The sequence below is a fragment of the Anomaloglossus baeobatrachus genome, chromosome 2 (genome assembly GCF_048569485.1).
Source record: "Anomaloglossus baeobatrachus isolate aAnoBae1 chromosome 2, aAnoBae1.hap1, whole genome shotgun sequence".
Classification (NCBI taxonomy): Eukaryota; Metazoa; Chordata; class Amphibia; order Anura; family Aromobatidae; genus Anomaloglossus; species Anomaloglossus baeobatrachus.
Window position 1 is genome coordinate 213,374,309 of NC_134354.1, and position 12,920 is coordinate 213,387,228.

At 40.5% G+C, this 12,920-nt stretch overlaps 1 protein-coding gene across 4 annotated transcripts in view; it reads right to left on the reverse strand.

The window, feature by feature from the left end:
- Window positions 1–609: 609 nt before the first annotated feature.
- Window positions 610–12,920, reverse strand: part of PHTF1 (putative homeodomain transcription factor 1) — a 217,597-nt gene continuing 205,286 nt past the window's right edge. For all 4 annotated transcript variants that reach the window (XM_075335599.1, XM_075335598.1, XM_075335597.1 and 1 more), the window contains 2 exons: window positions 6,489–6,614; window positions 610–899 (listed from right to left, as the gene is read on the reverse strand). In XM_075335599.1, the coding sequence (XP_075191714.1) occupies window positions 879–899; window positions 6,489–6,614 (147 nt within the window). In that variant the 3' untranslated portion in view covers window positions 610–878. The remainder of the gene's footprint in view (window positions 900–6,488; window positions 6,615–12,920) is intronic.

The following is a 12,920-nucleotide window of genomic DNA, read 5'->3' on the forward strand; positions in this document are numbered from 1 at the left end:
TTTTCAACTCTGTTTTTCTTTTGATATGCACCTCTGTTTCTCACTATTTCTCACCCAGTGAATAGGACATAGTTCTGATTCAGCAGTTAGAGCTGCAACCCAATTGATACATGTATTCTTCAGTGCTGTGCCTGACATTTGCACAACCTTCGTTGGTGAGCAGATACTATCATTTTATAAGGTTTTACAACATATACCCTTTTGTCTCTTTAGTGAGAGGCAGGTGAGGTTCACTAGACCCACCACTGAACTAATCAGGGACTCTATAGATTCTTAGGGACCCAGGGTGCTGCTTGGCAACAGTTGCAGAAACTGGTTAGTGATTGGTTAGGAGAGCAGGGACAGCTCAGGTGAGGTTAGGAGTTGACCATCTACCCTCTCACTAGTGCCGGGGCCCACCATTGTTATTGTGTCCTCAGTGTTTCCGAACCCTTGTCTGTAGTGTTGTTTAGGAGATCATAATTTGTTTGCAATATAACAAGATGCCTATTTAATGTCTCCACCCATCTCTAAAAATCACACAAGAAAAAAATAAATTTATACCATTAATAACTGTTTTGTTTAACATATGAAATAAAACAGCCTTCAATATTCATAAATAATCATCCAGTAAAAATTTTAATAAATATATTTTTTTGTTTCAATTTGTACACAAAATGTAAACTCTTCTATAAAAAGTAACTTGGCACACACAAATTAGGAAGTCAAGTTGACTGTCTCCAATATCTTAGAACAACATCCAAGTTTTCCTGAAATTTACGGCTTCTCGTTCATGCAAAGCTTGTATGAGATGCATTCTCCATTCCTTTCCTAAGGAATCTATGGATCACAGATTCAACCTTTATGTCTGCATAGATGTATTGCTCCAATGTAAAAGTTCACGGTTTAATTTTCCACAGCTAGGAAGAGAAAGGTGGGAAAAAAAGCAATTTTAGCCAATAGAGCTGTATGAGTTGGTTATAACACAATTATACAATGTGACATAGAATTGAAAATATCTCGATTAAAATGTGGAATGTGTTAAAATGCATTTTTCTTTGGAAAAATGGGTCAAGTTTCAACATGCAACAGCAACTGTATCATACATTTAGGACCAGAAATATTTGGACAGTGACACAAGTTTTGACATTTTAGCTGTTTACCAAAACATATTCAAGACACAGTTCTATAATCAATATAGGCTTAAAGTGCATATTCTCAGCTTTAATTTGAGGGTTTTCACATCCTAATTGAAGTAAAAGTTTAGGAATTAAAGCTCCTTAATATCTGGTTGTGGCTTTTTCAAAAGACCAAAAATAATTGAACAATAATCTCAAAAGCTCTTTAATGGGCTTTATGGGCTATTGACTTGTTAATTCATCTTCAATTAAGCAGGTAAAAGGTCTGGAGCTGATTCCAGGTGTGGCATTTGCAAGCTGTTGATGTGAACCCACAACATGCAGGCAAAAGGAGTTCTCAATAGACGAGAAACCATCATTAGGGTGAAAAAAGGAGAATTCTATCAGAGAAATAGCATAAAGAAAGCAGAAGGTTTGGCATATTCTGCAAAAAAAGGAGCGAACTGGTGATCTTGGGAACTCAAAAAGACCAGAACGACCACCGAGGACAACAGTGGTGGATGATCGCAGAATCCTTTACATGGGGAAGAAAAACCCCTTGACAACATCCACCCAAGTGAGGAACACTCTCCAGGAAGCAGATGTTTCAGTATTGAAGTCTGCCATAAAGAGAAGACTTTATTAGAGCAGATACAGAGGGTTCACCACAATGTGCCAACGATTAATCAGGCTTAAAAATAGAAAGGCCAGATTAGACTTTGCCAAAAAATATTTGATGTAGCCAGCCCAGTTCTGTAAAAGCATTCTTTGGACAGATTAAACTAAGATCAACCTGAACCAGAATGATGAAAGAAGAAAGTATGGAGAAGGCTTAGAGCAGCTCATGATCCAAAGCATATGACATCTACTGTGAAATATGGTGGAGTCAGTTTAATGGCATAGGCATGCATGGCTTCCAATAGTATGAGGCCACTAGTGTTTATTGATGATGTGATGACATGTGATATGAAGACAGAAGCAGGTGACGTGTACAGGATGATACTTTCTGCTCAGATTCAACCAAATGATGCAATGTTGATTGGATGCCACTTCACAGTACAAACAATGGAAAGAACAAAAGTTTTAATCTCCTGCGCTGCCAAATCAGTCCAAATGATGTAGATAAAATATGATTTTTTTGTCAATGCGTTTCAAATCCCTCAGAGGCTTCTTCATTAGGACACTGATGTCCTGATGAAGAAGCCTCTGAGGACTTTGAAACACATTGACCAATAAATCATATTTTATCTACATCATTTGGACTAGTTTGGTGGCGCAGGAGATTAACCCTTGTCTTCTTTCCATTCTTAGTATCTCCACATGGGTTCTGCAGCGGCCTCAAGCATTTTATGGTGGTGAATTGCACAACCACACAAGGTGAGCCTTTCTGAGTTGTTTTCTCCGTTGATTTTTATTGGATAAGACCCTATTTTGTGTGATTTGTCTTTCCAGCTCCTATTTACTTCACAGTACAGATAGACAATCCAAAACATACTGCAAAAAGAATCAATTTTTTTCAGGCAAAATAGTGGAATAATCTGCAATGTCCAAGTCAATCACCAGATGTCAACCCCATTGAGTATGCATTTCACTTGCTGAAAACAAAAAAAAAATAAGGCCGAAAGACCCAGAAACAAGTAACAACTGAATTCAGCTTCAGTATATGCCTGGCAAAGCATCACAAAGGTGGAAACCCAGAGTTTGGTGATGTCCATGGCTTCCAGACTTCAGACAGTCATTACCTAGAGGATTCTCAACAAAGTATTAAAAATTAATATTTTATTTATGGTAAACTAAATTTGTCCAATTATTTTTAAGCCCCTGAAATGAGGAGGTTTTGTAGAAAAATGCTTGCAATTCCCAAAAGTTTCACAGGATATTTTTGTTCAATTTAACCTCAAAGTCAACTCTTCAATTGCACCTCTGTTGTTTCATTTTAAATTAATAATAATGGCATGCAGAGAGCCCGAATCATGAAGAGTCAGTCACTGTCCAAATATTTCTGGACCTATCTGTATATACCAGTAATCTCAAGGGACTTTCTTCAACAGGACCTGTTATTTTTCTTGACATGTACTGTATGTTTTACTAAATGTTTGTTGTTGATGAACAAACTCTGTTTTATAACTTTTTTTTATATTCAAATATAGAAGTCTGTTTTTTTGTCTGATATACACACTTGCCCAGTTTAGTGAATGGGCCTGACACAAAAACAGCACTCAAATGCCATCTGAATGCCAACTGAGTGCTAACCTTTAATAGGCAGGAGAAATTTGAATCTTGGTTTTTTTTTGCATATGAGAAAAACAGATATAACATTGAACAAAATGGATAAACATTGGATATAGCACACTAATGAAAACAAATTATCAATTTTTTACAAACACAAAAAACTCCCCAGATGTCTGAATGAGGTCTTAAGGGTTAAGGAAATGTGTCAGTGGAATTAACCCTCATAAGTTGTCTATAAGGGCATGCAAGTCATAGAAAGTTGGATAATGAATATCTTGATTTCTGCAATCCAGTGTCTTGTTCCAGAGACATTTTTCTTATATGCAAATGAGCTGTAAGATCAATGGGCCGAACACTAATCTGCCTGAGAAGCTGTCTCCAGAGCTTATATTATTTAAAAGTGTGTACCAGTGTGAGATATGATAACTGACACTTTGCTCTGATAACCACAATACAATAGTGAGATCAAAGTATAGAAGTAAGTAGTAAGAATAGTGACGCCCCTGCGGTAACCAGGTGTTACAAAACAAGGTAAACACAAGCTAACAGCTCGACTCCTACATGACTGTGCCAGTCAGTACACACACTAGCACACCAGGACACATACACTCACAACCAGGGCGGGAGACCCCCCCCATCCCTTAGAACCAGGTGACAGGGCTGGGCACTGTGAGCTAACAGGCAGCCAACTGGGAAGGGAGGGACCAGACCTTGGGGAGGAGCGAGTGACCTAGGAAGTGTGGCTAGTCAGTGGAAAGACAGGGAGAGAGTAAGGCGGTGAAAGAGGAAGGAGTTGAGGAGAGAAGTGAGCGGTAGTAAAGATGTCAAGACAGACAAAGGAATCTTGAGACACACTGAAAGTAGCAAAGAACCCGGAAAGACCTGAGTGGAAAGATCAGCCACTCAGAGGAGAAAGTAGCTGGAGAGTGAGAGAGCAAGCTCCAAGGACAGAGAGATCCTGTGGGATGGACATCCAGGGCTCCGAGTAATTTGCACGCACTGGGTGCAGATCCCAGAACAGACCAGGATTTCAAGTCATCTGTTAACTCTGCCAGGCGGGTGGGTTTTCAGGACTCATCTGCCACACCTAATGTCCGAGGCAACAGCAGCAAAGGGAGGACTGGGACATATACCCTTAAACAGTCCAAGCTGCCTGCGGCAGAACCCAGACACCAGACGGACCTCCAGGAGCTCCATTGCAGGGAGGACCGACAAATACACCAGAGTGCAAAGGTGGGAGAGTGGCACCAGGTTGGCTGGCACAGTTATAAAGGACACGGGCACACCAGTAACCAAACTGCACTCCCTGACTGACTTATTGCCGTGCACCTCCACGTTAACCCTTCACCTACCCCTGAGGAAAAGCTCTGCTCATGGAGGGCTCCACCATTCTCGCTGCCCCCATCCATCATCCCCAGTGGGAACTCGCAGTGCCAGCCCTACCATCCCTGGCCGCACACCGTGAGTGGCGTAGTCGGACTTTTTATTATTTTCTTTTTCTTTTTCTTTTCATTTAAAACTGGTCAATGGTGCCCCCAAATCCGGAACCCCTCGAGCCACGGACCAGACGGATCCGAGCAGCCCGGCTGCCCCGAGGTGCGTCAAAAGCTACAGCAGAATTAACACAGTACAACAGAAGTGAACTTTGTCTCATTACAATCACATTTGGAGCTGCAGGTTCCTCTCATGTGTTTCAGCTTTTAGGTAGCCAGTATAGTGAAAGGGCAGTACATCAGAGCTGACAGCACTGTGAGAAGGCAATTGTAAATGTGCTTATGTTTGTAATAAGACAAGATTCAACTCTGCTGTACTATGTTGGTTGTAATCAGGCACAGCTCTGCTGCCTGCACTATGAGAGGACAAGTGCTGCTGAAATTGTTTGTAGTGAGACAAAGTTCAGCTCTGTTGTGTAAAGGCCCCATTACACGCAATGACATTGCTAACGAGATATCGCTGGGGTCACGGAATTCGTGACGCACATCCGGCCTTGTTAGCGACGTCATTGCATATGACACTTACGAGCGACCGCTAACGATCCCAAATACTCACAAAATCGTTGATTGTTGACATGTCGTTCATTTTCAAAAAATCATTGCTTGTTTGGGACGCAGGTTGTTTGTCGTTCATGAGGCAGCACACATCGCTACGTGTGACACCCCGGGAATGACGAACAACAGCGTTCCTGCGTCCTTTGGCAACGAGGTGGGAGTGACGTTCATTCGTCCGCTGTCCGCCCCTCCGCTTCTATTGGTGGCCTGCTGTGTGACTTCGCTGTGACGCCGCACGAACCGCCCCCTTAAAAAAGAGGTTGTTTGCCGGCCACAGCGAAGTCGTTAGGAAGGTAAGTTCATGTGTTGCGTGCCTGCTATATTGTTCGCCACGGGGAGCGATTTGCCCGTGACGCACAAACGACGGGGGCGGGTGCTATCGCTAGCGATGTAGCTGCGTGTAAAGCAGCCTTTAGTTTTGATCTCAATGCAGAGCTGTGTGTGATTTATGAGAGCAAAGTGTCAGTCATTACATGTCTCACACTAGTTATGCCCCCTTTCATTTACAATAAACTCTGGAGGCAGATTCTCAGGGAGATCAATGTCCGGCCCATAGATTTTACAGCTCATTTGCATGTAAGAAAATGTCGATTTTTCTGGAATAAAGTATCAGATCACAGACCTCAAGGTATAATTTTATTTAACTTTCTAAGACCTGCATATGCATATGACTATACTGGCAGATTCCCTTTAAGCATTTGGTCTAGACATTTCCAAAACATGTCTCTTGGCAGAAAAAAGGTGCGTTAAAGACACATTTTAGCCATACGTTTGCATGCGTTTTTGAAGCGTTTTTGGTGAAAAACTGCAAAATCACTGAAAGAATGACGTGGTGCAGATTTAAAACCGCTTCATGACAGTTGATACCATTTTCACATCAGTTGTCATGAGTCAAGGGATAAGGATAGTCAGAAGGATATCACAGATATGAAAACCAGGTTTCAGGTCATCAAAGTGTAATAATATTTCAATTTCAAATACAAAATACCAAGTCTGAAGTTCATCTAATGGAAAAATCATCATCACGCATTATTTAAAATTGAAATATTTCTTATGGTTATTCCAGGTTATACTCCACATAGTGGCCATGAGGTCTGTGTACGGCACTCACTCTAATGTTGAATCCCAGGAGGTCGCTCACAACACCAGACAATGCAGAAAGAATGACCACACGACTTATATTGTATAAGAGAGGGTTCATTGTCAGTCCATACAGCCTGAACGGGGTATCGATTTCCTGCAGACAAATATTGATAACGGGTTAGTGATTGGTTATTACAGAACAATGCAGATCTTGCCATTCGGTTACAATAATTTGCTATAGTCAGCAACTCAGCTCCACAGGACCCGGCACAGAATGTTCCCAAATGAAGCCATTTCCACCTCACAGAAACTCATAATGTAATCTATTGGTGTAGAGAAACTTTGGCAGGGAGCCATGTTTTATCCACTTTACAAGCAAATCAACTCCATGTCTGAAGCACTGTATTATGCAGATTGTATTTTAATACATCGTGCAACATGAAATATTATCCATCTATTTAATTAGAAAAGATATAGTCTTTAAGCACAAGTTTTACAGTGATACTGCAATGAAGAAAAAAAAAATGTTTTATATGCATATATATATATATATATATATATATATATATATATATATATATATATATATATAAAACTAGTTACTGACCCTTAAATCCCCTGCAGATAATGCTGCATGTGTTCCAGCCGGTCTCCTGTCTTTTTTTTTGTCCGGCTTGTATAGTAAGTGACAGTAGTAGCCACCAAGGCACTGCGATTGGCGGCAGGCACATGTCCATACAACCAAAACAGGATGACCAGAGCTGAGCGCTGTGTTATCCTGTTTTTCATACAAACAGGCATGTGACCGCTGCAGCCAATCACTGTCTCCTTCTCATAGAAAATTGGATATTTTTCCACTGTGGAAATTGTTTTTAAATACTCAACATATAGCATTGAAAAAAAACAGAAAACAAAAATAGTTATACTTTTGTCATTGATCCCTTGCTGCTCCCATTCTGATGCTACCTGGATTCAGTGCTCGTCTCTACATCCTAGTACAGATAATGAAAGTTCAGTTATGGGTCACAGTAGTCACCTCACATGTAAAATAACAGCTATACCCATCTCCCATGCAGACAAAGTTCGAGCAATGTTGGCACCTGCTCTCCTGGGGCTTGCATGACATTGCTATGTCCGTGCAGCCAATCAGCTACCGCTTCTTTGGATCTAACTAACATATGGAGATAGAGAGCAGCTCCTCTGACTTTTTCCCAAGGGTCAGTTATGGAAAATGAGAATGAAGCAGCCGCTGATTGCTCACATGAGATAAGTTACGTAAGCCTCGGGAAAGCAGGTGCCAACATTGATGGAACAGTGCCCACACCAGGGGTGAGAATAGCTGTCATTTTACATGGGGAAAATATGGTCATTGAGAAAGGGTTGTCCAAGTACTAGACAAACCCTTTAACCAATGATTGTCCTCATCAATCAAATATCCTGGTGTTAGGATGTCATTGCTACAGAAGGAATAGAGATCTGCAAGACACTGGACAGTTTCAGAAAAGAATACTTTAAATAAAAAAAGACGGATAACATCTTTAACAGTAATACTCTTTGGAAGAAAAAGTAAAATTCATTTTACTGACCAGTATTTCAAGAACTGTAAGGTTAAGAAAGTCTAGTAGTTTTACTATTTGAAAATGGATGCAGCATGGTTATACGCTCTGTGCACATACCATTAATATTAATGACTAGACTATATTAGCCCGCAAAAAGTGGTTGGTTATTACAGCATAATATTCAACCTTGTATCAATCTGTGACTTTTACTTTCACCTGCTGCTGACATTACTTTACTTGGAGAAGAATAGCAGAGATTTCATTTTTTCTTCTTTCATGGCATAGTCCAATTGTACATTGCCACACATGCACAAAAACCTGTAATGTTGTCAATTATAATTATGCTGCTAATGAACAAAGCATATTTTGGTACTTTAAATCCAACTTTGAAGGGGTAGTCCGACATTTTAACGCTGATGGCCTATCCTTAGGATGTTAACAATGTCTGATTGGTGGGGGTACAACATCCGCACCTCAGATGATCATATGATCAGATGTTCCCGTAGCAGGCGGCGGGCGAAACTGCTCAGTAGCTGCACAGCACACCTCAGTCAAATGTTTAGTGTCCACAGGTGGGCACTAAAAATCAATACTGGAATCAATATAGGCCAAATAAATACCTGGCCACGGCCACTATTCTGTTGACGGAACTGTGCTGTGCAGCTCCGCTATTGATTAGTTCTGGTCACCACCAATCTGGTGTTATTCGGTGGGATGCCTGGGGTTGCATCACCACGATCATACATTGATGACCTATCCTAAGGATAGGCAACAATGTTAAAGTCCTGGACAACATCTTTAAATGAACCCTACTATGTAGGAGTCATGAATCTTTCAGGGTTCAGAAAACACAGTCTTAAGGTATGAATGAAAATCAATCTCAACCCAATCAATCTTTCTACCTTCTGAAATCACATTTACTACAGTATATTAGGACAAAGGAGGATGATTATAGACATTTTATCTTTAATGTATCCTGTCTTTTCATGATATACATTATTGTAGCCAGCAGGACGGCCATTTCATGTGGCTAATGGCTTCGAGTCAAAACTACTGAATTACATAATGCTGACAATACATTTAATATTGATTGAATATTGATTATCTTCTCACATGAGAAATATTACTTTTTATACTAGGAATTGTTATATTCTGGGCATTAGCTGAACAGATACTGCACACTTGGCTTGGCTTAGCCTATACAACAGATCATGAATATTAAAGGGGGTGTATGAGATTACAGAATGTGTGCAGTGGTATTATTTAAAAGTGTAAGCGAATAGGAAGCACAGTAAATCAGCCATGAAATGGCAGAGAAAGTAAAGTTACATAGTGGAGTCGCCAAGAGCGGAGGAACGTAGCGCATAAAAGTCACCAACTGCTGCCTCAATAACCAAGATAAATACCTACAATTATGGCTCAGTCCATGGAGCCCTGTGTGAGGTAAATATAAGGCATGCAGTGAGTGAAAAAAAAATCAACTAATAAACCTACAAGAAAAGGATTACATACACCATTGTACAAATATACACAATACAGTTTTATTTTTAATCACAAATATGATAATAATTAAAAAGCAGAAAAGCTCATATGAATGCCAATAAGGAAGAAGTGGTGTTTTTATCATAGTATATAAGTCAAATTGTAGTATATTATAAACTGAACAAAAATATAAAACACAACACTTGTTTTTGCTCCCAATTTTTTATGAGCTGAACTCAAAGGTCTTAGATTTTTTTCTTGGTACACAAAAGGTCTTTTTCGCTCAAATATTGTTCACGCATTTGTCTAAACCTGTGTTAGTGAGCACTTCTTTACCGAGATAATCTATCCACCTTACAGGTGTGGCATATCGAGATTCTGATTAGACGTCATGATTACTACACAGGTGTGCCTTAGGCTGGCCATAATAAAAGGACACTCTAAAATGTGCACTTTTACGGTATTGGGGATGTCAGAAAACCAGTCAGCATCTGGTGTGTCCACGATTTGCTAGTCTGCCCTCTACAATGAAAACCAGGATTCATCCGTGTAGAGAACATCTCTCCAACATGCCAGATGCCATCAAATGTGAGCATTTGCCCTCTCAACTCAGTTACAACGCCAAACTGCAGTCAGGTGGAGACCCCGATGAGAACGACAATCATGCAGATGAGCTTCCCTGAGACAGTTTCTGACAGTTTGGGCAGAAATTCTTTAGTTGTGCAAACAGATTGTTGCAGCAGCTTTCTGGGTGGCTGGTCTCAGAGGACCTTGTAGGTGAAGATGCTGGATGTTGTGGTACTATGGTACTGTGCTGGTGTGGTTACATGTGGTCTTCAGTTTGGAGGCCGATTGTATGTCCTGCCAAATTTTATGAAACGCCTTTACAGAAGGCTTCTGGTAGAGAAATGAACGTTCAATTCACGAGCATCTCTGTTGGACATTTCTGCAGTCAGCACGCCAATTGCAGGCCCCCACAAATCTTGCGACATCTGTGGCATTCTGATGTGTGACTAAACTGCACATATTAAAGTGGCCTTTTATTATGGACAGCCTAAGGCACACCTGTACAATAATCATGCTGTCTAGTCAGCATCTTGATATGCTACACCTATGAGGTGGATGGATTATCTCAGCAAAGGAAAAGTGCTCATTAACAGATTTAGACACATTTTTGAACAAAATTTGAGAGATAAAGGCCTTTGTGTATATAACAAAAGTCTTAGTCTGAGTTCAGCTAATGAAAATGGGAGGAAAAACAAAAGTGTTGTATTTATATTTTTGTTCAGTGTATATAACTGTAAGATAACTAATGGCTTAAAAGTAACAGAAAAAAACACGTTCACATCCAAATCCATACAGTGCCTCCAAACTAGTATTAAGTTTTGAAGATATCATGCGTACAATACCATTTAAGTGCTATCAAATAGAAATAAGTACGCTAGTCTACCGCCTTAGATAGCATTGCAAAATGATCCCAGTGTGAATATAAAGGTTAGAAAAGTTAAGAAGAATGTATACAATTAGTTATGTGTGAATAAGTACCACTGGCTACAGCATTATTCCTATGCACATTGATCAACCACACCCTGATGAAGCAATGGTGAAACCTGTGTAACTTGAAGGTATATGATGAATAATATGTTATAAGAAAATGTATTTTTTAAAATATTTTTGTTAAAATATCTTGCAATTTTCAAACTGACTACTAGAACATTTACTAGACTTGTTCTAATTCCTGTTCTGTGCTGTTGACTTTTCAGCACTTTCATTGTCATCACAGACAAGATTATAATAACAGGTAAAACCTTTACACAAAGATAGCCCAGGATCCACCATTCACAGTAAGTATTACAGCTTCCCTCCTCTATCTCCCTGCACAAAGACCTTGTGGAGTTGAGTAGAAATATAATATCTAGCTTAGTTGCCAAGGTGAAAATCGCGAGATTATTATTTTTTTTCATTTTTTTTTAAATATAAGTAAAAATGAATTTAAAACTTATTTAAAACAATAGGTCACATTTTGGTGACTTGTTTACTTTAGCAGTAGAACAGCTATGGAGAGGGGCAAGTAGGTGGGATATGAGGGTGTCAGAGAGGCTGCAACAAGCTAACTGCCTTGGTCGGCATTTACGTAAAGTAGGCTAGAGCAGCAACCTGAAATTTTGCCAGATTAAAGCTGGGCACAACAATGACCATTTATTTTCTAAGCTGTCTACTGAATTGTAAATGCTGAAAAGACAGAAGCGCAATAGGGGTTTATCCGAGTAAAAAGGGTTGAGTATTCTGGTAGAGGTGCTCATCTTATGTGGTTGTAAGAGTCACAATCACTATAGAAGCATGTAACGGCTGCAGCAGCCCCACGTGGATTGGAGACTGAAATATGGAGAGAAGGAGTTAATCTGCGCTGCTGTGGAAGGAATGACCATTGCTTTCATAGCAGTGCAGATTAACCACTTCTCTCCGTATAAGCTATGTAATGACAAACAGAGCGTAGCAATCATTTTAATTTTTATTTCATAAATCAATAGTACATGTGATGGTGGTATGGTGTACTGTGTATCATGTTGTGTAGGTTCGTATTTTATGCTTGGTTCACTGTCCATTATTTGTATTGCTTGTGTGTACATTGTATTGTCTGTAGGTTATCACCCCCTGTAGTGTTCCTGTCCCTAAGTCTGGAGGAGGGGGCCTGGGATCCACCTACTGTAAACCCTCTGCTTACCTGGGGGATTTGCAAATCAAAAAAGTCCATGGAGCCTCTGTTAGGAGTCTCGACACAGAAACCAGCCAGATATCGCTCCGGGAAGGACCTAGCCAAGGAGTGGCTCTTTTTAGGAGACCACCATAACCACCATATTAAGTGGCCCCTTTAGTCAATATCCAACTCTTTGACAAGTTTAAAGATATGACAAGGAAAATACCAAGGCCAGGTATCCATCCACAGACAGCTGTTTTGGGGTATTGCCCCTCATCAGTGTGGAGTAGGATTCTGGCCAGGTGGGAGCAATGCCTAGTTGATTTGCATATTTCCCAGGGGGCAATGCACCTAGGATTTCACTGTGTTGGGCGCCCTCGTTGGCTGCCGGCAGTGTTTTCTCTGGCTTGTCTCCCCGAGATCAGTGATTGTTTTGCCTTGTTGGTCTACTAGGCATTGCTCCCACCTGGCGAGAATCCTACTCCACACTGATGAGGGGCAATACCCCGAAACAGCTGTCTGTGGATGGATACCTGGCCTTGGTATTTCCCTTGTCATATCTTTAAACTTGTCAAAGAGTTGGATATTGACTAAAGGGGTCACTTAATATGGTGGTTATGGTGGTCTCCTAAAAAGAGCCACTCCTTGGCTAGGTCCTTCCCGGAGGGATATCTGGCTGGTTTCTGTGTCGAGACTCCTAACAGAGGCTCCACGGACTTTT